This window comes from Vicugna pacos, chromosome 12, assembly GCF_048564905.1.
Source record: "Vicugna pacos chromosome 12, VicPac4, whole genome shotgun sequence".
Taxonomy (NCBI): domain Eukaryota; kingdom Metazoa; phylum Chordata; class Mammalia; order Artiodactyla; family Camelidae; genus Vicugna; species Vicugna pacos.
Window position 1 is genome coordinate 776,799 of NC_132998.1, and position 26,380 is coordinate 803,178.

At 49.2% G+C, this 26,380-nt stretch overlaps 1 protein-coding gene and 1 long non-coding RNA gene across 5 annotated transcripts; one reads left to right on the forward strand and one right to left on the reverse strand.

The window, feature by feature from the left end:
* The first annotated feature begins 379 nt into the window (after window positions 1–379).
* LOC102540378 (zinc finger protein Eos) lies at window positions 380–24,996 on the forward strand. 4 transcript variants are annotated; one of them, XM_072972458.1, is made up of 10 exons: window positions 380–406; window positions 3,742–3,817; window positions 3,980–4,061; window positions 7,801–7,855; window positions 14,783–14,887; window positions 15,883–16,143; window positions 16,747–16,914; window positions 19,828–19,977; window positions 20,436–20,567; window positions 21,170–24,996. In XM_072972458.1, exons 4-10 carry the CDS (start codon window positions 7,816–7,818, stop codon window positions 21,928–21,930), a joined length of 1,617 nt encoding a protein of 538 aa, XP_072828559.1. In that variant the 5' UTR covers window positions 380–406; window positions 3,742–3,817; window positions 3,980–4,061; window positions 7,801–7,815; the 3' UTR covers window positions 21,931–24,996. The 4 variants fall into 4 exon arrangements, with proteins under 4 accessions (XP_072828559.1, XP_015106897.1, XP_006218624.1 ...); XM_015251411.3 differs by lacking the exons at window positions 380–406; window positions 3,742–3,817 and having other exon boundaries at window positions 3,987–4,061; window positions 7,804–7,855; XM_006218562.4 differs by lacking the exons at window positions 380–406; window positions 3,742–3,817; window positions 3,980–4,061; window positions 7,801–7,855 and adding exons at window positions 11,400–11,670; window positions 13,417–13,510.
* Window positions 2,210–11,569, reverse strand: LOC116282786 (uncharacterized). Its single transcript, XR_012078220.1, has 3 exons — window positions 11,471–11,569; window positions 3,862–4,001; window positions 2,210–2,605 (listed from the first exon to the last, which is right to left on the reverse strand). It is a non-coding gene; the product is annotated as an uncharacterized lncRNA (long non-coding RNA).
* Window positions 24,997–26,380: the final 1,384 nt, after the last annotated feature.

Genomic DNA, 26,380 nt, shown 5'->3' on the forward strand with positions numbered 1-26,380 from the left:
GCTCGAATTTTTCGGCGCTCGGCTACTCTCCCCTAACTCTTCCATCTCTCCCCAGCAGTCTCCCGGGCTTGGGGGCGCTCGGTGTTCGGCCACGCCGCCTGTCGCCTGGTGGTGGGGCCGGAAGTTGTTCGCGGGAGGGGGGAAGGTTGTGATGGGGGGGGTTTGTGGGGGGGGGGCCGTCCCTCCTCAGGTGAAGCCGCTGATGGAGATGGAGCCGCCTCCGCTGCTGAACGCCCGGATGCCGCCTCCGGCCCGGCTGCGGCCACCTCAGTGACCCCACTCCCCCCCGCACTGGGCCGCCCGGGCCAGAGTGGGGGACCGCCGCCGCCCCGCCCCCCTCTCCCCCAATACCGCCCCCTCTCCCTCACCGCCCCCCCAAGCCTGCGCGCGCGCGGAGCTGCCTCAGGTGAGTGAGGGGCGGGGCTTGGGCGAAGCGCGGGGGCGGGGCCTCGGTGGTCGGGGGCGGGGCCTTAGGGGCTTGGGAGTAAAGCGCGGGGAGACGTGGGCGGGGGCCAGTCGGGTAGAGGGTCGCTGGGTGGGCTGCGGCCCGAAGGAAGAAGCTGTCATGGGGGAGTTTGACGCGAGGCCACAGGGTTGAGGGGGAGGTAGCAGAAACCAAGGCAACCTAAAAAGGCGGGAGACCGGTCAAGGCTGAGGACCAAGGACAGGCAGGAGCTGGCGTGCGCGAGGCTCCTCTCGGGGTACGACTTGGGTAGAACAGAGGAACAGGGCGGAGAAGGCATAATTAGACAGGGTACCTGGGCAGAGAAGCTAGAGACCGGGGATTTGGTAGAGAAGGTTAAGTAGAGAAGGTTAGAGTGAAAGACATAGGCCGAAGTGCGAAGATCTGGGAGGCAATGAGCCGAGTGGGAGAACCATGTAGTAGAGAACAAAGTCCGGATAGAGTGAAAAGTGCTGTCTGGAGTACTGTGTAGGGTGAGAAGTCCGGGGAACCTCGGAAGGAAGAGATTCACTGCATAGGACCTCCAAGAAAGAAATGTAACAGAGAAAGTCCTGGGGCAGACAACCAGAGGGAACAACAGACCTTGAGAAGCAGGTCTGAACTAAAACAGCCCTCCCTGTACCTCTTCACACAGACCTATTCCCAGTTATTTTCTTCCCCTTTATCTAATAGAATTGTAGATCCTCACTACCTTTGATTTCTGTGCTTTCTTTCCCTCCCTAATTATGAATGGCCCTATCTGGTGACAGTGGAGTATTTAATGGGAACATAGACCTAAATATGAGTTGTTTAGGAAATATAGTACCCCATTTCCCCCTCCAAGGTCAAGAATTTACTAACTCTGCTTCCAGGAAGACTTGATGTATTACCAACCACATTGTGTCAAGTTTTGCACACCTTCTTTCGCCTCAGTGCCTTCTCTTATAAGCAAAACTGTCTACTGTTGTGACTCTTACCCACCCCCACTTACATGTTTGATAGCTGCAGCTGTGCCCCAGTCTCCCCAGTATGAGCCCTCAAAGCATCAAGGGTGAGCTTGGTATATTTTTGACTTGCTCACAGGTCAGCTCTAAGCCTTCCAACATCATAGCCAAGCAGAAGACTCTGGAGGCCTAGCTGTTTCCCCTTACTGCTACTTGTTCACTTTGCCTATGTGAAGGTACATGTTCATATCCTTAGGAAGTATTAAAAACACGTATCTCACTACCTAGAATATTTCCACTTAAAGATAACTAAAATTCTGAAGACAAGACGAGATAAAAGGCCAAATCAGACGCTGTTTGAAAGTATAGCATCTTGTTTGGTAGGGGTAGCTGGGAATTCCTCACCTCCTCATGGGTCTGCCAATGGGTCCCTGAATCTTGCTTTGTGGTGTGCGGAGGACTTCAGCCTTCCCCACTAACAGCCTAATTCAGAGAATCCAGACAGCTCCCTGGGTCATGAGAACAGTCAAAAGAGTGGCTCCTTAGTTAAAAATAAAGTCTTAAAAGAAGAAAATCACCTTACTATGGGGAAGCAGGAGAGGTCTCTCTAGAGTAGGCCCCAGGACAGTGGGAGCTGTCCTCAATTTGGCAGCTTCAGAATCATATCTTGTCCTAATCAATAGATGCTGAGGTCTCAAGCACAAAGCATAATGTTTTCGTTGCCCACTGAGTGCAGTTAGCTGAATTGTAGCTTCTGGGCAGTCCCCTTACTCTCAGTAGGTTAAGGATAAATCATGTTTCAGGACTTGGCTCAGAAATAAGTCCTGACTTTTTTTCAGTAAAAATGCAACTGAAAATTTATTCCTTATTTCCTCTTAGTATATAGTCAGTACTTCCCAGCATGGGAGGAACATTATCCTATCTTTTATCCTACCTTCCCCACCCAACATCCACAAAGAAGTTATTTTCTCTCAGACTGGCCATCTCTTTTCTCAACACACACACAGAATAGTCAAGGAAAAAATAAAGATAAGTTATTGTTGGGCAGGTACTTCCAGCCTCATTTTACTCTGTAGGAACGAATAAGAGTGTGGGGCCCTGTGCATGTAGACAATGTCACAGGCGGAGGGATTCTCTTTGTTGGTCTCTTGACCCTGCTGGCAAAGGCTCTGAATTCCAAGCTCTTTTATTTGCCTCCTTTTCTCAGAAGTTGTGGATTCTGTATTGGGAACAGAGACAGGTTCAAGGTTTATCAGATGAAAGCACCTAAGAAAAGACAGTGCTGATGTGAATGGCCTGGTCCCCACCCTCTTGGGGGAGGTGGGGAGCATCAACCTTGTAGACTCTCTGGAATACTGCTGGTCTAATCCTTGAGCCGAGGAGCCCTGTTCCTACCTTAAAGAGATGTAGTGAGAGTCTAGGTTGACTTTTTCCTCAGGCCCATAATCTCTGAAAGCAGACATGGGAAGGAGAGGGTTCTTTCTTTTCCCATCATAAACCTGTATTTCTAGTTCAAGGATTTAAGTCACTGAGATGCAAACCCCAAAACTGTTCATTTCATTACTCAAGAAAGAGGGCAAGCAGAGTAGCCCCAAACCTTACAGCTGTGGCAAGATTTAACTTTGTGCTGTAGTAGAAAGAACCCGACTGGTTACTTGGGTGCTATTTGTCTTACTTCTATTGCTAACCAGATAGGGGACTCGGAGCTTAATTTCCTCTTCTGTTAAAAACCAAGAGATTGGATGTCATCTCTCAACTCCATTCTAGCTCCAGGATTCCCTAGGTCCTGGAGCAGCCCTGCCCCAGGCCCTCCACATGAAGAGAGGCTTACTAAATTGGATTGTCAGAGCAAGATTCCTTGATAGCCGAGGAGCCTGAAAACATCTTTTTCTGGCCCAAACAACAGTGAGCTTCTTTGGTCAGCATGCATTAGGGACTTCTGGCCAGGACAGCCACCAAAAGCAGTTGTTCCTGTCTCTTCCACCTTTTTGCCACCCTACACCAACCAGAGTAGTTAATTGAGACTTCCATGTCATTTCAGACTTCACTTGAGAGAGCAAACCGTTTTGGGCATCACCTCAAATTGAACTGCCCTGCTCCACTTTCATAACCCCTGCCCAAACATGCAGCTGAACAGCGTGACTTTGTGAGGCCTTTCTATAGAAGCAGGGCTTATATACTCAAGGGTATACCCAAAAGACTCAAAGTATCATCTCATGTGCATCACACCTAGTGATTTAAACTGTTTAGTTTGGCCCTTTCCTTATTCCTTAAATCCTGAAGTGAGACATGGGAGGGGTGAGATTGTTTCCCCTCCCACCCATAACCCTTAGCAGCATTCTCTCTCTTCTGCAGTCTGCATGGGGAGGACAGGGAAGCGCAAAGAACAAGAGAAAAGATGCATCATCTGAGATCTAAAAGGAGAAATGAGGTGATACTTTCCCACTGCCCAGGTGTTGTGTTTCCCGCTCTTACCCCTTCTTGTTTTAGAGACTGGCCATTCCTAGGGAGACCTGGGAATTCATCCCCTCCGCTCTGCTCCCCAAGCACTTGGATAACGAAGCTGAGCTGTCTTCGTCTATGTTGTATGTAGGCAGAAGGTCACCATCTACAGCCTGGTGGAAAAAGGAGTCAGAGCTTTCTGCTGTACATACAGACACATGAGCTGAGAAAAGGTTGGTGGGTTTCCTTCAGAGGGCACTAGGTTGACCGTCAAGGTCATTTCATAGCTGCAAACTGCTCCATGTCAAGGTCTGGATCCTGGAAAGGGGCGTGTAGTCAGGTTGCAAACAGTGCCTAATTCTACCTCTTCCCTCAACCCTTCCCCCTCCCCAATTATGCAAAGTCCTGGTAGAGAGCAGAGCCACCTATGTGATTCCAGTGTTTTTGCTCAGATTTCATTCAGTTCAGGAGGGCACAGACAGGAGAAGATGATGCTAGGGGTTTGGTCTACTTGTAGTATCTGAACTGCTCAGGTCCAGGAAGGTGGAAAGTTCTGTCTTACTAATAATCACTGGGTTCTGCCTTAGATCTCAGGTCTTAAGAGGGGCCAGAGGAAAAAACTTCCACTTCTCCCTGTTGCACTTTGGGAATAATAACCAAAAGGATGGCATGGACCCTTGCCCCTCTCTCCACTCCCACCCTCTTTCCCACCAATATCCAATATCCTCCTCACTACCTTTCTACCTACTATGCTACATGGTGGGAGGAGGGAGTGTTTTAAATTCTCATTTTGTAGTGTCATTGGATCAAACAGGATTCTTTGGAGGATTTGAAGAGTTTTAATTACTTGTGATGTCCATCTTATTTTAGGCTTTCACAGCCACTACACAGAGAAAATTTAACACTCCAGTATTTTTGTCACCAATAGTTACAGATGGGGGAACGTTTTTGGGGAGATGGGAGATGGAGGTGTTAGCTGATGCCTGACCTGCCCTTGGAAGTCAGACCTTGGATTGGTCTCCCCTGCTGCTTGTCAGGAAGCGTGGTAGGAAATCTTCTGTCTAGAAGGGGTGCCCATTCCTGTTCAAATGTGATATCATGTTGACTGGAGAAAGCCAGGGCCATGGAGGACTCCTGTGATGGTGCGAAGTGCATTCAAAGGAACAGGGAAGAAAATCTTTGTCTCCAGAGGTTACAATGATCAACCTTCCCTCCCTTCTTACAGAGCTACTTTCTTCTGAATTGGGAGACTGGCTGTCTCTAGTTGCTTTGTATTCAGCTCACTGAACTGAATTTACAGTACATATGTACCGACCTCCATCACTGAATGATGTCTATGCTGCTGTAAAGCCAGTTTCCTTTCAAGATCTTTGAGCCAAACCTGTCTTGTGAAACTAACTTCTCTGTCCTTATACCTCTTCCCACTGTGGTGTGTCTCCAATTGGCACTGCCTAATTTGACCCAGTTCCTGTAAGGAGACACTAAGGTCTGCCTGGCTGGCCAGGCAGGGAAGGAGGTGCTGTGAAGGGCAGGGAGTGGGAAGGTAGAGAGGGATGTGCTGCCTGGAGAGTTGAGCAGACAGTGAAGTACATCTCCTGATGTGCTTGTGGCTCTCAGAATACCAGGATCGGGAACAGCAGAACCTCGATCCCATCTCACTCCCAGGGGTCCCAGAGTGGCATTTAGACAGTTGGAGGCAGCTAAAGATGGTTTTTGCCCAAGCTGTGTCATGGGGGACCTGTTAAGAACAATTAAGAAGCAGACGAGCTCAGTTTACTTCTAAGAACAAAGTCCAGCTCAGAAAACAACTCCTTCAGACCCTTCTGGCAATTATTTTGGGGCCATTTGGGCAGGTGTCCAAGAATGAGATACACTTCCTGAGCCAGTACTAGCTGAATGCTATGCTTCAGCTGCTCTGCCCACCTAGTGCTTGTCTAGCTCCTGGTTCTCTCTCTCTCTCTCTCTCTCTCTCTCTCTCACACACACACACACACACACACACACACTCTCTCTCTCTCTCTCTCTCACACACACACACACACTATCTCTCTCTCTCTCACACACACACACACAATTGTATTAGCATATTTCTCCCCTTAGAGCCTGCTCAACTTGTTCTTCCTTTTCAAGTAACAGACCCCACTCCCACAGGGATCACACCAAAGAAAAATATGTTAGAACCAGGAAAATTGATGTTAGAACCAGGACAAGCAAGGAGATCCACAAAGGCCTTGAGTACCCTGGCTTTTGAAAGGAAGCAACATGGTTTAATGGAAAGAGCACACCTCAGAGAGGCCGGAGACTTATTCTTTTCCTTGTTCCGACCTCACTGTGAGCCCTGAGACAAGTCTGTTAGCTGCCCTGAGCCTCAGGTTCTCTAAGCAGAAAATAGGGGAAATCCTGCTCACTCTTGCTTCACCTGCCTGGGGGCGGTGTGTGTGAGGGAAGTTACTTGTGGCATCTTGAGCTTTGCAAAATCCCAAAGGGCAATTATGGAGCTAATGACTCAGAAATGAAAGGGGCCCGTGGGTACCAGACTGCCTTCCCTCACATTTGCATCCCTGACCACCACAAGTTCTAAGGCTAGTTCCAGAGACTCTGAGTTCACTAACCACTGTGGACTTGGGCTCTTCTCATCATTGCCCCTAAGGGAACCTTCAAGGAACCACTTATTCTTGTGGCTTGGTTTAACAGTCTAGTCCTAAATCTCAGTCCATCCCAGGGAGGATGTCAAGAAAAGAGGAGCTGAAAATAAATTTAGAGAATTTTTTCTTCCACACCCAGGCTTCCTGGGTAAAGCTAGGAATCTCTCTAGTGAAACCTAGGGAGAGCTGCTTTTCAAAGTGAAGCAAAGCCTGTGTCTTGGGCTTTCTCATGAGACTATTTACAGGAGTATGTCTCTCAGCACTAAACAAGAATGACTGGGGAGGAGAGACAGGGTAATAGATACTTCCCCTCTGGAGGGGGTGCCCTCCAGAACCCCCTACTCCCACTTTTCTCAATATAGTATTACAAGCAAACCAAATTTTCATCTGTTTGCTTCAATGAATCCTTCAGAGACCAAGAATCCTTGTGCAGCTCAGCCTGTTCCCTTGGCCCACCCTGGCTCCCCCAGATCTGCCCCTGGGGTATTTGTTTTTCATTAGATGATGGGTGAAAGCAATTTTGGATATATGTAAATTTCCACCAAATAGATTTTTTTTCTCCTCCCACAGGCCCCTAAGGAGATAATTCATTGCAACAAATTATCACTTTTAATTGTTCTCAGTTCTTGGTTGTTTAATACTCTACTGCCAATTACTGTTTGCCTTCCCTCAAATAGACTAGCCTGCATTTTAAATTCAGAGTCCCCCCACCACTCCACTTAAAAAATAAATCATAGCAAGGTAATTGACAAGAAGGTCGGGGAAGCCACTTAAAGGTTTTATTTATTACCCCTTCAGTAGAGGACTCTTCACGGAACCTAAGGTGGGCTGCTCTTCTCCATCTTCTACTTTCCTGTCCCCTCCCACGCTCCCTCCACCCAAAAAATATCCCTTGAATGACTGAATCTAGCTTCTTCCTCTTATTACTACCCCATCCTTAACAAGGTTTAGAGCCTCTATGGGGCTGTTTCTTTGCACCCGAGGGCTGGTCTGTAACCTGTCTCCATTCCTATTCCATCCCCCCATCTACAGGAAGAGGGTCTACTCTCAAAACAACACAACCAGGGACCAGTCTGGAATAAGACAGTGTTTCTCCCCAAGAGACTGGGGAAGTCTGCAGAAGTTGGGGTTGGAGGAAACCCTGGGGTTTGCAAGTCAGTGTACATTGTCTTTCTCACCAGGACAAAGTATGAGGTTTTGATTCTTTAGGATAGGGTCAGAGCACACGTAAGTGACCCTGTAGGGTTCTTGCTAACTCCAGAGTGTTAGAGAGAAACCTCCTCGTTCCTCACGTCTGGCTTCTAATAGCAGCTGTTTTCTCTTCCAGCAGAATCTCCCTAAGATGGACATAGAAGACTTCAATGGCCGCTCCTATATGTCTGGTATGCCCTCTTGTGCATTCTGTTTGTAAGGGGCTGGGAGCAGACACTCTCCTGTGGAGCAAAGTGGAGAGCCCCAGTTACAGAGCTGACACTCACGCTTGCTAGTGTGCATTTATTGTGGTCATTTTACATTCCGTAAACAGTGATTCTCTTCCCAGACTTCTTGAGGGATGGGGGAGGGGAAGGCAATAGGAAGGGAAGATGAGTGGAGACTATTAGAGAGAGAAGTGATTTGAAACAAAGAGATGGAAGGAAGATGTGTTTCCTTCTCCTGTGCCCTGAGGACACCAGCCAAACTTGACATTCTGTCCCAGCCAGGTAGAGAGTGGAGCAGGATTTCAAATCTCAGAAGCCTGCAGGGGCCATGCAGGCATGTAAATGAATGAACTAGGCTCAGATAATGAGCAGAAGAGACCGATGGGGCTGTCATGAACTGGAGAGCACGTGTCCTAACCTACCTCAAGGAGCAGCAGCTCTGCAGTGTCCACCAGGCACTGCCATGTGGGAGTGTGTATCCCGTGTAGCCAAAACTTACAGTTTTTCAAAAGAAATCAGAAATTGAAATCTTATAGGAAATGTCGCCCTTTAAAAATAATAACTCAGTATTAAAAAAAACCCCAAACATTCCATGGGACAAGCCAAACTGATCTATGGTCTGAATGAATTCAACCAATGGGCCAAGAGCTTACAACCGTTAAAGCAGAGCTTCTCATTTCCCCCAGTCCTTTCCAATCATAAGATGTTGTAGTTTTTAATACTGGCCAAATGCTGTTATTGAGGTGGAAGAGATCACTGCTTATAGTATGGATGGCTGTCAGGGATATGAAAGTAATCAGGATCCCCTCAGAGTTTAACAAGATGAAAAGAAATGAGGAACTTCATCTGGCCTCCCCTCTGAGGGTGGAGAAAAGGGCCTAAGACAGAGTTTGTCTCGAGGATGACAAGAATCATTTTTTGTACCATTAGAATGCCAGGGCAGGAAATGATTTTAAGAGGTAAGGGAAGGGGGATGGGTATAGCTCAGTGGTAAATGCAAGCCTAGCATGTATGAGGTCCTGGGTTCAATCTCCAGTACCTCCATTAAAAATAAAAATAAAATAAAATAAAATAAAATAATAATAATAATAATAATAATAATAATATAAAGGCCCACCTTTGGGACCATGGACCCATAAACAAAGAAGAGGGAGGGTATAACTCAGTGGTAACACTCATCCTTAGCATGCACGAGGTCCTGGGTTCAATCCCCAGTACCTCCATTTAAAACAATTAAAATAAATAAATAAACCTAACCCCCCCACCAAAAAACCCTAACATCTCTTAAAAAAAAAAAGAGGTGATGGAACCAGAATTGGGTTTTGATGTGATGCTTATCCCCGTTAGTAATCCAAGCACCATTGTAGAAATGACCTATAGCTTACTTTTTTTACCTTAAAGTGGGACCAATGCATGAATTATGGGCATGCACTAAGGGAGACAGCAGGACAGGCCAGACGCACATATGAGAGTCGTTGGCAACACCCGCATGATGTTAAGGAAGAAGTTGACTCTGACCCCTTTCTCATTTAAGGAAGAAAGGAGTTGGAATGGGTACAGGCAGACATTTGATCCCTGCCACATACTGGACAGAGTGACAGGGATCTAGTGGACTGATTTAATTGAAAGAGACTTTATTGGAACTACAGTCATGGCCCTTCTGAGGAGCCACCCAATCTTCCTACCTCCTGCTCAGTTGAGCCTATTCAGAGAACCACTGTTGAGCAACACCAGTTCTCAGGACCCTGCCTTGGTGCTGGGGATCACTCAGATGGAGAAAATCCATCCCTGCCCTAAGGCAGGCAAATGAGAAACTAGGAAGGCAGCTGGGGAAATATCCCGTGGAGCTCTTTTCAGTCCTATCTGTGGAAAAAGTTAGACATTAGACGAAAACTTCTGAGGGTGTTGGCTTTACTGTGCTATGAAACCAAGCTCCCTGGCTTTCAGCAGGTTGGCATTTCTTAGGTAAGAAGAGACTTCTGCACAGGATGGCTTTTGAATGAAAGAGGAAGCCAGAAACCCCTCATCTGTGTTTTGAGAATTCTAGACGTCAGCAGCTACTTGAGAGAGGGACAGGGAACAGTCAAGGTAGGGCTAACCCTCACTCTGAAAAGCAGCCCTGCAGGACTGAGCATGGCTGAGGTAGCCCACCTGAGGGGCACCTGAGCGCCCATGGCTGACCCACCTCTCCCGGACTGATTCGGCAGCAGCGGGAAAGGCGGCAGTGTACACCCCTCCTGAAGCACGCAGCGGCCCCTTCAAGGTCATCACAGCTTTTCTGCCTCCACCCGCATCTGGTGGCCTTCCTTTGCCTGGCCCATGATGAAGCGGGTATCTCTCCTGTTCTTCAAATAGATTTTCCCAACTCACAGAACCTAATTTGGAGTCCATGTTTTCTTCTCCTATCTCTTTCTAAAGGTACAGATCACCCCCTCCTGGGGAAGAGAGGGAAGAAAGGAGGAATCCATTAATTTGCCCCACAGAGGCTCTTCTCACCCCTATTCCCTGTCTTTCAAGTGAAATTGAGTTGCTTAAACCCAGCCCAGGCAATTAATTGACTGAGCATTGCTTGTCCCGAGTTTTCTGGGACTGAGATGTTTAAGGGAACCTTGGCCGAAAAGGATCCAGGGGTAGGCAGCCCAAAGTTTCACGGCCCCTCCCACCCCCAAATTCTTGGAGTCAGAAAATCTAGTCTTCCAAAGTAGGTCAGCACGTCAGTGAGCAGCTCCTCTGGAAGGGAAGGGAGCAGAGGCCTTGTCTTGATAGAGGGCGGATTCATCCAGGGCTGTCGGCTGCTGGGGCCCCAGGGGCACGGGAGGGGAGGGGAGGCGGGGAGGCTATACCAGTATTTTGCCTGGGATCTGAAAGGACTCAGGGCCACAGAGCAACACCAGCCGGAGATCTGGACTGTGCAGGGCCTTCTCCCTGCTGGGAACGGGGAGGCTGTCAGTCCCCAGATCTGGAGAGCGACCTCCCTCCTGGAGGAGGAAATAGAGGAGGGAAAGGAGTGCCTGAGTTTGGTGGGGGAGGGGCTGTCTGCCGATCTGAGAGCCTTGAAGCTGCCCCGTGTCCTGGGCCCCATGACCTCTGAGGCCTTGGCTTTCCCCAGCTGGCAGAGGATTGGGCCTTCCCTGGGGGCCCCCTGTCTCCCCCCTACCCCGCCGGTCCATCCATCTCTCTCTCTCTTGCGCACACTCTTGTCTCTCTCAGGCATTTGTTGTGCAGTTCCTCTTTGTCTGCTGGGCACGAGGGCAACGGCGTCTGCCTCCCCCTCCCCGTGCGCACCTCCCACCCCCAGCCCTTCACCGGCTTGGGAAAGGGATGCTGTAGCCTCACGCACCCTCGCCAGACACACATACACACTCTCTCCAGCCCCCTCCCCGGGCACATCCAGGCGTGCGCTGCTCGCGCTCTCCCTCTCTCTCTCCCTCTCTCTCTCCCTCTCTATCTCTCTCTCTCTCTCTCTCTCTCTCTCTCTCTCACACACACACACACACACACACACACTCACTCACTCACACACACATACACCCTGGGCTGAGCTCTTCTTGCTGGCTGCAGCCGTGGGCCCCTGCTCACCGTGCCGCTGCCGCTGCCTGCGAAATGACGGCGGTTCCCCTCACTTCCAGGAATCCACGCTTCCTGGAAGGTGAGTGGCTGGGCTCACCCCTGCCTGCCACCGAGACGCAGACATGCACACACCGCCCGCACTCCCTCGCCGTTTCCAAGGCGGCGGCCGCGTTCGCACCCCAGGGTCTCACCGGCAAGGGAAGGATAATGTAAGTTCAGGCAGAAGGTGGCTAGTGGAGGGGGGAGGGGGGTGCTGGGGCTAGGGAGCCAATTCAGTAACAACTCCCAAGCCTGAGGAGAGGGAGAGGATGGGGGCTGTGTGTGTGGCGGGGGAGGGGGCGTTCCTCCTCATACTTGCGGAGGATGGGAAAGGGTGTTTGGTGTTGCTAAGCAAAGACTGCGACTTGGACAGTGGGAGCTTGTGGTGACATCTTGATTAGGCCTTGGGGACAGATGTAGCGCTGCCTGGGGTGAAATGCCGAGACAGGCTGGGGTGGGAATGGGTAATAGAGAGAATCTAGGTAAAGAGGAGCCCCGGCAGCAGATGCCTCAACCTGAAACAGAGATCTGAGGGGCCTCAGCCTCCTCCCCACAATAGAGCTGGGGATGGGCGTCTTTCTTTGCTCCTGTACCCCACTCTTCCCTGCTAGCAGGCTAGCATTCTGCCCCCCGGAGTCCATGGTCAAGAAAGGGGAAGCAGTTAGGATGAGGTCCCTGGCAGAGAAGTGTGAAGGCTCTGGACCTCATGGCTCTTCCCTAGAGGTGGCCACTCTTTGAAGGGATGGAGGAAGGGCAGCTGGAGCGAGGGCTCGGCTCCCTCAACATGGGAAACACATTTAGCATGTGGGACATTGCCCTGGTTCCTTTCTCTCCCTCCTGCTTTTCTGCCCTTTACCCACCTCCTGGTTTCTCTGATGTGAACCTCATGATTTGGCTTTGCCCTCCAGGGGTTCAGCCAATCTACGATGACTTTGACCAAGAAAATTTCTCTGAGACCTGAGAGCGGCCCTAATTCTTGGCTTTGACAGTCTGGGATTTCTTGGGAGTCCCAGGCATTTGAAATTCCCTCACTGGGGTTTCTGGGGCTGAGAGAGGAACTGCTGAACTTCCTAAATCTGACTCAAGTTCTTTTCACCGTCTGGCTAGAACTCAAAATCCCTGGAGCCCAAAAAGGCTTTCTGACCCCTGAAACTGATTCATTTTTCTGTATCAGCCCCATAAAAGTAGACTTGAGCCTGTTGTGCCTCTTACCTTTATCCTAGGAACGGCAACGGCATCAAAGAGCCCCTTGAACTACTGGTGTGACTCTGGAGGTACCTGCTCTTCCTCCTGTTCCCAGGCCTTAATAGGGAGAGCCACAAAGGATGTTTTCCCCTTAATGTCCCTAAATATCCCTTTAAGGATATTTTCTCCATATACCAAGCCCCAGGCCCCAAGAGGCAGCCTCAGCCTAGTAGGCTGGGACCAGCGAAGGATTTCCAGCAAGCTCACTCATCCTTTTAGGGTCAAGGACTCAGTGCCAGGGCCCCGAGCCCTGTTCTTCCCCCATTACTAGCATCCAATGATTTAGGGCAAGTCAGCACCAAGGTTTGAAAAGGAATAAGAAGATACCCTTTCAGCCCTTCTAACCTTAGTAAACGCTACTCTTAGTTGAAAGGACTCATTTAAAACTGTGTCTGGGTCCACAGGTCTCAACCCTCAACTCTGAGATGTTCACTGCATGATATGTGTGTGGTCCTGATTTGGGTCAACTTTTTTTAGATAACCATGGCTCATCTAAAGAGCCCCAGCTGGGGAACCTCAGTTTCAAGCCATAAGGTTTTTTCTATAGATAGTGAACAAATTTCCTCAGGCTTTGACGGGATAGAATGGGAGAAATGGGACTTTTAGGAGAGGATATGAATGGGAAATGGTCCCAAAGTCCTGAGTGGTTGTTTTCTTCCCACTGACCAAAGCTGGAGAGGGATCCCTCAGGAGGGTGTGTTCCGGATTTCTTGCCTCAGGCCCAAGACTCCAACCATTTTATAATGGAATCTTTATTTTGTGAAAGTAAGTATGTGCATAGCCGGGAAATTGGGTAAAGTACTAATAGGTGGACTTCAGGGATGAATTTGAGGGTTTGTCTCTCTCAGCATCTTCCATATTAGGCCTGTGTGCACACGTCTATGCATGTTCATGTTAGCAGATAACGTAGACGGCTATGGCCATGTTTATCCTGCAGGTATGTTCTCTCTATGTGTATCTACATATGTGATATGTGTCTGTGTCTGTGTTTGTCCACACGTGTTTTATTTCACCCGTATATTTGTGCAGAAGATTGTGGGGAGGAGGGAAATTTTTTTAAAGACGTGATTCATATCTTCAGGTATGTTATCTGATTTTTTAAAACATATATGACACTCTTAAAAAAGCATTTTTTACGAAGCAATTTGTCAACAAGTTAAAATGAATATGTGGAGAATTAACTGATGATTTCACTGTCAAGGGAACATCAAGTAGTAAATATGTGATTGGAGTCATATCAGATAGGAGGCTTTTTAGAGTAGCCACATTTTTGCTGATTTTAGAGAGTCGAATGGGCCCACCTCTCCCCTCCTGAAACAGTGACTCCCAATTGGCTGTACAGGTGATGTTAAGGACATGGGTACTTACTGTTTGTTGATCAGATCCAGGTTCTACCACTAGTAGCTGTGTGACTTTAGACAAGTAACATAACTTTTTTGTGCCTCAGTTTCCTCATATGCAAAATTAAGATAATATTGGCACCTACTTCACAAAGTTCTTGTGAAGATTAAATGAGATAATTCATTTAAAGTGCATAGAATGATGCTTCACATGTAGTAAGCACTCAGTTAATGTTAGCTGCTGTCATTATGATTACTATTACTATCATTAGATTCAGGGGCAATTCCAGCTGCCCTTCCTGCCGATCCCGAACCTGGTGTTGGGGGCTCCGGAGAGGAAGAGTAGGGAGGAACGGCTGTCCTGAACCACCTCCCTCCTGAGGCCCCCATTTTCCTCTCCACCCCGGCCCGCCTAGCCCCAGCCCTGCTTCCTGTGGACGTCAGGCAGTGATGCTCTTCCCCTCAGGCCTAGATAAAGGTAGGGTGGGCAAGGCGCGGCCACTGAGTTCGCGGAAGTCAGCGCCGGGCACCCAGGCTGGCGAGGGCACAAGGTACAGTGCCCAGCATACAACACTGCCTTGTACTAGGCTATGAGATCAATGTTCATGAAACTTAGCTGAATTTTGAAAAGATTAGGCGAGGGACAGTAAATGGCTCCAGCTGCAGCTTCACCCTTGCTCTTGTTCTCTCCTCCAAGGTAGCGGGGACTCATCTCTGGAGAAGGAGTTCCTCGGGGCCCCAGTGGGGCCCTCAGTGAGCACCCCCAACAGCCAGCACTCTTCTCCCAGCCGCTCACTCAGTGGTAAGTGCAGCTCCTGCCCTTCTTTGGCTCCAGGCGCCCCGTCTGTGTCTGGCCCTCCGTTCGCCTTCCATAGCAGCCATTTGTTTCCCCAGCACTGCCTCCTTCTGGGTTCCGGCTCAGAGTCTCTAACAGCACTGAGGAGCTCAGTGTCTAGGGTTCCCCCGACTTCTGAGAGGAGGGTGAACGGTCACTGCCTAGTGACCAGGGGGGGATTAAAATATGCATGGGTGGAATTACGGTAAAGGCTCCAAAGAGAAATTCTGGAGCTGGACAAATGAGTAGATAGAAATGGCCGTGAGCTGGAGGTAGGTAGGAAATAGAGATGAGAAGGTTCTCATCAGTGCCCCCCAGTCTCCTGCCCAGACAGGGTCCCCATGACTGCCCCTCCTCAGCTGGCCCTGGATCTGTGACATTCTCTAAATGGTTGGAATAGCCAGGAATGTAGGTCAGAGCTAGAGCCAAAGCTTTCTCCTCAATGGCTCCTCCCTCCTCCATCCCCCTCTCCAGATTTTTACGGAGGAGAGTAGAGATGTTCAGTCCTATGGGGGAGATAACGTGAGCCACGTCCGTCTTCCAGTTTTGCTGTCTTTTTAGCCCGCCATCTGCGGTCTTCCTAGGACCATTTTCCCACCACTGTTACTTGCTGGCTTCCTGCCCAGGGCCAAGCCAGACATCTTTCTTAATGACAAGAGAGGGGAGAAAAAGGCTCCCCTTATTCTCCTCCTCTCCCCAGTGGCTGAAGACATCCATGTACCCCAGGCTTTTTTCTCTTGAAGTCTATCTGCCTGGTTGGTGGGACAGGAGGAAAAGGTTGTTTCAGGTCCCAGCAGGACCCAGAGGTCACCACCTGGGATACTTAGGGTGTTGGCCTCTTCCAAAGCCTGAACGTCTCAGGGCTTGGAGATAGAGTTTTGGACTTCAGGAGTGCCATGCTGGCCCATGGGCAAGCTGCCCCCTATGTCTATCCCTCTCCTAAACACCATCCCACCCTCCAGCCAACTCCATCAAGGTGGAGATGTACAGCGATGAGGAGTCGAGCAGACTGCTGGGGCCGGATGAGCGGCTCTTGGAAAAGGATGACAGTGTGATCGTGGAAGACTCATTGTCGGAGCCGCTGGGCTACTGTGATGGAAGCGGGCCAGAGCCTCACTCCCCTGGTGGCATCCGGCTGCCCAATGGCAAGCTCAAATGTGACGTCTGCGGCATGGTCTGCATCGGCCCCAACGTGCTCATGGTGCACAAGCGCAGCCACACGGGTGAGTCCACCAGGCTCCGGGAGGCACTCCGGGTGGGCTGGCGAGGCAGAGGCAGTGCTGGGAGGCCGTGCTGCGGTGGGGCAGCCTCAGAAGGGGAAGGGTCTCTCCTCGCAGTTTCTAGCTGAAGGAAAAAGGAGGGGGGATGGAATTTGGGCTCCCTCAACACCTGTACTTCCCAGCATTTCCCTCTGCCATTGTTACAAAGAAAAGCTTGTATTTGTCTCAGGAGGTGATAGAGAGGAAGGTGTGTAGCCAGGACCCAAGAGGGTCCTGGGTAGTGTTTGAGCCCTCCTGTCTCGTGATTTAAAAAAACAAAAAAACAAAAAACGGAAACAGAAGCTGCTTCTTGGCTGCTCTGGGTCTGGGGGCAGAGTGAGCCCCATGGGCCTCAGTTTTTGATGACAGTCTTTGGCCCAGTGTTCCAGGCCTGGTGTCCTGCTCCCTGCCACACACCTCTAGTCCACACCTTCCAGGGGTCAGACTGTTCCCACCTCCTGAATACCCTCCTGCCCCCAGGCAGGGTGGAGCGGAGGGTGAAGGACTAGGTTCAGCCTTCAGAGTTGCTCACAGCCGGTTCTCTGGGATCTGTTCTTACACTCGCAGGGGAAAGGCCCTTCCACTGCAACCAGTGCGGTGCCTCCTTCACCCAGAAGGGCAACCTGCTGCGCCACATCAAGCTGCACTCCGGGGAGAAGCCCTTCAAGTGTCCCTTCTGCAACTATGCCTGCCGTCGGCGTGATGCGCTCACTGGCCACCTCCGCACACACTCAGGTCAGTGGCCTGTCCAGTCCACCCAGTGGATAGAGCTCGGCGACCTCTCCTGTGTTTGGGGAGTTACCATGTCTGTCGCTGAGGAGGGGGGAGCACTCACAGAGCGGGGTAGCAGGGCCCCATGGGGAATTTAGGGGACTCTTTGATGGGGTATTTTACATCTGCCACGTTCCGTGACATGGACCAAAAGGAGCACAGGCGCTGCTCTTGGCTCTCAACAGCCACCCTCCCTGACTTTGTTTTTAAAGTTCATGCTGATGTCAGAACCATCTGGGCCCCATCACCCCCCACCTCTGAGCGCCAGGGGAACCCCTCCTTCCACTCCCATGTGCTCCAGGCCCCACACCTGTCACCATCTTCACCTCCCCCCACAGCACCACAGGTCACGGGCAACCTCTGTAAGTCCTCCTCTTTATTTCCTGCTGATTCTTGTAAATATCCATGAGCCTCCCAAACTGGAAGAAGGGAGGCCTAGGAAAACTGTATCCCATTTCTGTTTCCCATCCCAAGAGGTTGTCACCTCAGAGGCAAGAGCAAATCCAGAGGGTGCCTGAGGTCAGCGTTTGGGACAGTGCCAGGGAACTGGACTAACCAGGTTTCCTAGCCCCAGCCAAGGCGGCTTGAGTCAACATCTTTCTGAATCAGCTGGACAGATAGCACTTTTGAAGCTAAGTCTTACGCTTTCGGCTTAGACTTGAGAAGAGGCCAGGAGCTGAGCTGGCAGGAAGGAGGGAGCTCAAGATTGGGAAAAGGCCGGAAGAAGGGCAGAGGGGAAAGAATTAGTAGGGTCTGTCCTTGGAAACTGTCTTTGCTGTTTTTCTCTTTGCTTAAACTCTCCTGGGCCAGGATTTAAAGGGACAGAGCAATCACCTCCCCACCTTCTACTTTGCCCAGCCACCTACCTTGTTCTAGATTCTGTCACTTTGGGGCTGGGACCCCTTTATCTCTGTGTACGTGGAGAACGATCATTATTGATTCATGCCTTATAACCTACAAAGCATTTCACGCATGTCTCCTCCCTCAGGTGATCCTTATAACAATTCCAAGGTAATGTTGTTATCACAGAACTATTCCACAGCCTCACTGGACTCCCACTAATGTCAGGTGCCACGGTGTCATGCTCCTTCTCCTCAGAAAAGGGGCGGCTCCCCCTGCTGGTTTGGAACAAGGGTGGCTTGGCCCCGAGAATTCCTACCAACAACAATGAGGCCAGCTGGGCGGATATTAGATGTTGTTCTGTACAAGATTATTAGGGGCAGAAGCGAGCACAGATACACTGTTGGGTCCCATCGCTGTGAGATGTTTTCTATCACAGTCCACACTGTAAGGAAAAAGAAGTTCCTCCCCTAGACATCAGAGGTTTTTTTTGCTTTATTAATTAAATTAAACCTATTTCCCCAAGAGGCTTGGGAGGGTGGGGACCATGATATTCATCTCATCCCCTAAACACTCATGTTTACGGAGTAAGAGCGAAATGGCAGATTGATTGAGTCAAGGCCCAGTTTAGGTGTTGTGGTGGGAGGTGACGGGGGGTAGTAATTACCAGCCTCCTGGAGATACTTTCTCCTGTCTTCCTGCTCAATAGTACCAAGAAATGTTAAATATACAATACCTTGTTTCTCTCCTCTCACAAATACGTCTCAAGTTGTCTTTAAAGGAAGTATTGATCTCGGTTTTCCTAACCTTTCTTTTTTTCAGTGGAAACAAAAAAAAAAGTTTTAATACATAATTTCTACTTCATTTCTTTTTTTCTTTGTGTATATATATATATTTTTTATTGGAGTATAATCAGTTTACAGTGTTGTGTCAACTTCTAGTATATAGCATAATGCTTCAGTCATACATGAACATACATATACTCGTTTTCAAATTCTTTTTCACTATAAGTTACTACAAGATATTGAATATAGTTCCCTGTGTTATACAGTATGAACTTGTTTATCTATTTTATATATAGTAGTGTGTATCTACAAATCTCGAACTCCCAATTTATCCCTTCCCACCCTCTTCCCCCACTGGTAACCGTAAGTTTGTTTTCTGTGTCTGTGAGTCTGTTTCCGTTTTATAAATAAGTTCGTTTGTCTTTTTTTTTTTTCAGATTCCACATATAAGTGATATCATATGTTATTTTTCAATCTGTTTCTGGCCAAAATCTTTATAACCTTTTCCTTATTTAAAAAAAAAAAAAAGACCCCAAAGTTGGTGTTCTCTTCCTTTTACTTTTCTCCTTAACTTTCCTATTGTTATTTTATTCTTTTTTGTTTTTCTTCTTAGAATTTCTCTCAGTGGTGAGTTTTCTAGGACTCTCTTGGTATCTCAGTATAGAGAGACAGAAAGAAAAATGAGCAGTACAACCAGGTCGGGGAGGCGGGTAAAAGTACAAGTAAAGGTCAGTGAAAACTGCCCTTCCCCACATTGGCAGGTCTAAGGGCTCTTGTTTCTGTCACCCCAGCCCACCAATTTCCCCCAAACTGAAGCAGATAGTTCGTAAGCAAAAAAATCCCCTTGTCTGATAAACAGCACTTACACCCGCCTGCCACGTGGAAAGGTTAAACCACAGTCTGGGCCCCAGACTCTGAGATCCTGGGGTGGGGCCAGCCTGCCTGCCAGGGATGATCCCCTACAAAGTCCCTGGGTCCTCCCTTCCTCTCAGCAGCAACATGGCCATCTTGAGGCCCACCAACTGTCCCTGGGTCCCCCTCTCCTCCCATAGCTACATGTTGTCCCTCTTCTCCAAGGGTTGGTCACCTATCCATGCCTGCGGCCGAAGCTGGAGAAAGAAAGACAAGCAGAAGAACTCAGCTGAGCAGCATCCCTTCGTCATGCCCATGTCCACTTGCTCCTGGGTGATTGTGTCGAGCCAGGGCTCAGGGGGAAGTACCTCTGATGCTCTTTCTCTCCTGTCTCCCCCAGTCTCCTCTCCCACGGTGGGCAAGCCCTACAAGTGTAACTACTGCGGCCGGAGCTACAAACAGCAGAGCACCCTGGAGGAGCACAAGGAGCGGTGCCACAACTACCTGCAGAGTCTCAGCACTGAAGCCCAAGCGCTGGCCGGCCAATCAGGTGAGGCTGCGGGAGGACCACAGGGCAGTGGAGGGCCAGGCCGGAGGGAGTGCGGGACACGGGCGAGCCCAGCACCAACCCCAACAGCGACTGAGGTCTGTGGAACAGGGGACTGTCACTTCAGTAATGGTGCTGAGCGCCCCAGGGGGTGAAGAGCCCTGTGGTGGGTGCTGAGGGATGGTCAGAGGTAGAGGTGGATTTGCTCTATGTCCTCAGTCTAAAGGGAGAGAGAAAACATAAGCATAAAATCAAGGTCAGATGTACGTGATTGTCTCCAGTTACCTGAAACGCGCTGCGGTGAGGTCTAGATGGGGTGAAGTAAGGAGAGCCGCATTTCCCAGTCACTGGATGTGACCTCCCTCAGCTCCTGAGCTGCTGGTTTTCCCAAGGCAGAGGCTGCTGGGCCCGTGCTGCCCCTACTCAGCCGCTACTGCCTGTTCCCACCTCCCTCCCACTAGGTGATGAGATACGGGACCTGGAGATGGTGCCAGACTCCATGCTGCACTCATCCTCTGAGAGGCCAACTTTCATTGATCGTCTGGCCAACAGCCTCACGAAACGCAAGCGTTCCACCCCTCAGAAGTTCGTAGGTAAGAGTCCAGTTGGAAGGAGACGTCAGCTTTAAGCCACAGCTCACCTAAATCTGAGCTCCTGTGGCCATTAGACCAACCGGATCTGGAGATTTGCTTGAGGGAAAGAAAGCAGTCTGGTGGTCTCCCGTGCTCAGAATCCATCCCCAGAACAGAAGGGGAGCAAAGAGGGAAAATGTACCTCAGGAGGGTGGGAGAGGGTCAGTGTTGAGGCAGGGGTGCGGGGACTCAGCTCTTCCAGTTTTGGAGACTAGTAAAGACTTTAGTCTGTGGGGGCCAAGAGAAGGGCCCTTAGAGTCGGAGACAGAAGGTGCATGTGGGGTCGCCTGGCCTCGCCCTTGTCGTTAGCTCCCTAAGGACCTGGAGCTTTGTAGAGAGTAATGAAGGGGGAATTAAGATTGATGAGCTGGGACTGAGTCCTCTAAGATTATTGCCCAGGGTCGGGGAGCAGCCCCACAGAGGACTTGACCTCAAGGGAAGTAAATGAGGCGTGGTAAATAAAGTCACAGTCATCCCCAGGGGCAAGAACCAAACAAAGAAGTAATCCTGAGGGGTTTAGGAATGATCCAAACCCAGCTCTGCTGAGACCCTCCTCTCCGCAGGCGAAAAGCAGATGCGATTCAGCCTCTCGGACCTCCCCTATGATGTGAACTCGGGCGGCTATGAGAAGGATGTGGAGTTGGTGGCACACCACGGCCTGGAGCCTGGCTTTGGAGGTTCTCTGGCCTTTGTAGGAGCAGAGCATCTGCGTCCCCTCCGCCTTCCACCTACCAATTGTATCTCGGAACTCACGCCTGTCATCAGCTCTGTCTACACTCAGATGCAGCCCCTCCCCAGTCGACTGGAGCTTCCAGGGTCCCGAGAAGCAGGTGAGGGACCCGAGGACCTGGCTGATGGGGGTCCCCTCCTCTACCGGGCCCGAGGCCCCCTGACTGACCCGGGGGCATCCCCCAGCAATGGCTGCCAGGACTCCACAGATACAGAGAGCAACCACGAAGATCGGGTTGGGGGGGTGGTATCCCTCCCTCAGGGTCCCCCACCCCAGCCACCGCCCACCATTGTGGTGGGCCGGCCCAGTCCCGCCTACGCCAAAGAGGACCCCAAGCCACAGGAGGGGTTACTGCGGGGCACCCCAGGCCCCTCCAAGGAAGTGCTTCGGGTGGTGGGTGAGAGCGGGGAGCCAGTGAAGGCCTTCAAATGTGAGCACTGCCGCATCCTCTTCCTGGACCATGTCATGTTCACCATCCACATGGGCTGCCATGGCTTCAGAGACCCTTTTGAGTGCAACATCTGTGGTTACCACAGCCAGGACCGGTACGAATTCTCTTCCCACATCGTCCGGGGGGAGCACAAGGTGGGCTAGCGACCTACTGCCCCCACCCCACTCAGTCCACCACTCCACTGCCCGAGCTGCAGGAGTCTAGCCCTGTCCCCACCACATCCCAAACTGTTTGGTTGTGTAGCCGTCACCACTGGCTATGGGACGTCACACTTGACCCTGACCCCTCCCCACTACGCTCCTCCTCTTCCCTGACTGATCTAAGCGTTGTGATGAAATAGGTCTTTTGCTTATTTTTCTACTTTTTCTCTTCTCCTCTCATCCCACCATCTCACTGAGTTATTTATTAATATAATTTGTTGATTTTTCTCTTGCTTTTTTTTTTTTTAACCTTATAGTGGTTACTTACCACTTACTACTCCCCAACCCTCCTGCCCACCGTCCCCTTCCACTTTAGGCCTCATTTTTCTCTTGGATCCAGCTTCCTCCAGCAGCCCCAGGGGTAGGAGGCTCCTCTCAGTGCTAAGAGACCTTGAGCTTCTTGAGTTAAGTCCTCACCTTTTACATTATCCGATTCTTCAGTTTTGATGCTGGTAGCTCCCTCTGGCCCTACCTTAGCTCTGTGGCATTATATCTCCTCTCTGGGACCCTTCAAACTGGTACTTCATACCTCTCGTGCCCTCTCACTTTAGGCAGCTTGCACTATTTCTGAACGAATGAAGAAATCCCTCACTTGGAAGTAGGAGGGGCTGGAGAAAATCTCCCCAGGCACCGTGGGACCTAGGGTCCTGTTGACAGACCCCTGGTAATATGAGTTCCCCAAAGCCTGTATTCGGGATCTGTCTTCTCTCCTCAGACAACCCCCAGCACTGCTCTACTCTCTTCAGCCTGCCAGTCTACTCTGGTGGTTTTTCTCTCCTTGGAATGCCCCACTTTTATATTCTCAGGGGCCAAGGCTAGGTCAGCAATCCTGTCTCTGACACATTGGGAGCCACAGGTGCCTAACTGGGAACCAGGGAAGGGGGTGGGTCAAAATCTTTGTCTTTCTCTTCCACCTCTCAACTTTCTTCACTCTAGTGACCTTCCTGGGCTCTCAGGGGCTCCAGGTGTCCCTGTCCTCTGAGAAGCTGGTGGGTTGCTGCCTGATGACAAGGGGGTAGTATCCTCAGCCCCCCAGTCATGCTGCCTTCTTCTCCCCCTGGCAGGATTCACCCTCTCATTCCTGGGCTCCTGGCCCTTTTCTTAGGATCAGTGGCAGGGAGAAAAGGATGTGTCTTTTCTCTCTTCTAATTTTCAGTGTAACCAAAAATTGTCCCAGGATAAACAAGGGCACGTGCCCCTCACCCCATTCCACTCCTGTCCCAGCAAGAATGGGATGGGTGCAACTGAATTGGGGGCTTTCCTTTACTGCCCCCTCTACACTCAGCTCCCAGACGCAGGGCAGGAGGGGGGCACTCTCCTGGCTGCTGCAGAGACCCCTGGCTATTTGGGTCACCTAGAGAAAGGGGCAGGAGGAGATACAGCTCCATTGCAAGTGGAGGTCTCTTTCTACAAGAGTTCCCTGCCCAAGGCCACAGCCATCCCATTCTCTGCTTCCTTGAGATTCAAACCAAAGCCTGTTTTTCTATATTTAAAGAAAAAAAAAGTAAAAACCAAACACAACACCTCACAAGTTGTAACACTTGGTCCTTCTCTCTCTCTCTCTCTCTCCCTCTCTCCTTCTCTCTTCCCTTCCATCTTTCTTTCCACATGTCCTTTCCTTATTGGCTCTTTTGCCTCCTACTTTTCTCACTCCCTATCAGGGATAATTTAGGGGGATGGTAAAGGGTTGGCTAAGGAATAGACCCTGGGATTGGGGCTCTTAAGGGCTCTAAGAGAGTCTACCTTACCCTCTTCTGGGAAAGGAGACCCTAAAATCCTTCTCTTCTTCCTCCTTTTCTCCCCCATTATGCGGTCTCCCCAGGAGAACCAGATTGCCAGGGAGGGGCACTGTGGGTTGGTTGTTCCTCCTTGACAATGTAGCAATAAACAGATGCTGCCAAGGGCAGAGGATGGGGGAGTCCGCTGGGAGGAGAGTGGTCTCCGGGGAAGGGGAGAGTCTCCAGAGCACCCCAGTGAACTGGCTCCTTGTTTCAGAATGGCAGCAGAGCTGACATTAATATCTGGGGTTCCCCTCAACTGTTCTGGTTATTGAGCCCCTTCTCGATTGACGTGCCCCCACCACCTCTTCTGCGTCTGCTGTGTATTTGGTGGCACCTCATTAGGACTATTCCCTTCTGGGGCATCAGAGCCTTAGGTTGCCCCATCCCCTCCCCCAGTCAATTTTGGCACCTGTAACCTCCTGGAACATGAAGGACTATGCTCTGAGGCCATACTCTGAGCCCATGAGAGCAGAGACTGGAAGGGCAAGCCCAGGTGCTAAGGAGGGGAGAGAAGGGCACTCTGTCTCTCTCCAGACCATCACTGCACTTTAACCAGGGTCTTAGGTACAAAATCCTACTTTCCAGAGCCTTCCAGCTCTGGAACCTCAAACATCCTCATGCTCTCTCCCAGCCCCTTTTGCATAAAAAAAAGGTAAAAAAAAAAAATACATTGAAACCCACATGGAGAAAAGAGGTGTTTTTCTTTTATACTGATATTTAAAATCAACACCACACAAGAAAATTTCTAAATAGACACTTTTCCAGACCTTTGTTTTTTCTTGTCAGTATCCAAGCTGCAGATGGGATTTTGTAATACTTCTGGCAGCTTCTTTCCTTGTGTACATAATATATATATATATATATATATTATATATATTTTTAATCAGAAGTTATGAAGAACAAAAAGAAAAAATAAAACACAGAAGCAAGTGCAATACCACCTCTTCTCTCTCCCAGGGTTTCATTTGTAGCCTATGCTTGGTGTCTCCTTGGATTTACCCCTTCACCTCTTCCTCTGGTTCCCCTCTCCTCCTCTTTTTTTTTTTTTTTAAAGAGTTTTTCTCCTTTCTCAAGAGGAGTTAAACTAGCTTTTGAGACTTATTGCAAAGCATTTTGTATATGTAATATATTGTAAGTAAATATTTGTGTAACGGAGATATACTACTGTAAGTTTTGTACTGTACTGGCTGAAGGTCTGTTATAAATAAACATGAGTAATTTAACACCCCTGGTTGTTTTTGCAGACTTCCTTTGCCTTGCTTTTCTGCTGGGAGGGAGGGGAACCTCCTTGCATCATATTGTGCCAACTACTAAATATTTTGAAGGTGAACAAGCCTAAAACTGAGAGGAAACCAAACAAAAATTCTCAAGTTGTTGCTACAGAAGAACAGATGAATTTTCAACCCAGAATGGGAAGTAGAGGAGATTTTCCCATCAGGAGTGCCTTCAGGATAGGAGAGAAAGCCTAGCCTGCCTATCCATCCAAAGCAAAGATTCGTCAAATAGTTGTTCAGTACATCTTGTGTGCAAAACACACTATATGCCCAGGGAAATACAAGATACAACAGCATGAATGATGATGATAATAGGGTCTACCATTTCTTGAGCATTTCATAAATGTCAAGCCCTGTGCCAGGTATTCATTTAATTGTACAGACAACCTCCAAAAGAATGATCACCATTACTAGTGAAGAAATAAAAGCCCAAGAGAGAAAAAATAACTTGTCCAAGACTTATCAACCAGTAAATGACAGAACCCAGATTTGAACAGAACAGTATGTTATTCCAAAGTCTATGTCCATCCCTTAATGCCCAGTTATGCAGCCAGTGAAACCCTCAGGCTATGAAAATCCAAAGAAAAGCCAGCACAGGAACATTAACTTGGTTCTGTCTTTTTTTTTATTTTATTTTATTGATTTTGTTATTGAAGTACATGTTCTGTCTTCAATATTAACTATTTTCTGTCCCCTTCACTGAATTTTTCTGTTCTCTCCTATCTACCACATTGCCATTCCACACAATATTGTCTGCCTCGTTTTCCCAGGAGACTATATTGAAGTGAAAATTGGAGACACTTCCATCCAGAGTCTATCATTTTCCATGCCCCATTGAAACTAACAAATTGAAACTCAAAAGAGACCATGAATATAGCTGTTTTAAAGCCAAAACAAAAGTTAGAAAATAAATTAAAACCCCAATAAAGTGGGTTAAAGGTTAAGAAACCATAATAAGTTGTTGGAAGGAAAGTGAATCTGCTGTATTCAGATTTCAGAATAATTCATGAATGAATTGTTGGTCTCCATCTGTACTGTCTTGGATCTAATGCTGGGAGGTCTCCTTGACACACAAGTTTCTTCAACTTTGGAGACAAGTGAGTGGTTGGCTGCCCATATATAACACTTCTGTTTAAGGCTAAAGACTTTCTGAAGGCTCTTTAGAGGTAAATGAGCTTATACATAAGAAAGCATGTTTCATTAGGGGGCGAGATATATCAATGAGTAGTGAAATCACTTTAGTGGGGCTTGATCAGCATTTATTAAAATAGAATAGAAAATAATAGAAAGTGGAACATACCAGTGCACCTTATGTCCTTAAGGGCATTGCTTCATTGT

Excerpts from the sequence above, each read along its gene's own strand:
- LOC102540378 (XM_006218562.4), top strand. The coding sequence starts at position 11,584 with ATGCACACACCGCCCGCACTCCCTCGCCGTTTCCAAGGCGGCGGCCGC. Across the intron at positions 14,888-15,882 it reads TCCCAGCCGCTCACTCAGTG|CCAACTCCATCAAGGTGGAG; the intron begins GTAAGTGCAGCT and ends CCCACCCTCCAG. Across the intron at positions 16,144-16,746 it reads GCACAAGCGCAGCCACACGG|GGGAAAGGCCCTTCCACTGC; the intron begins GTGAGTCCACCA and ends TTACACTCGCAG.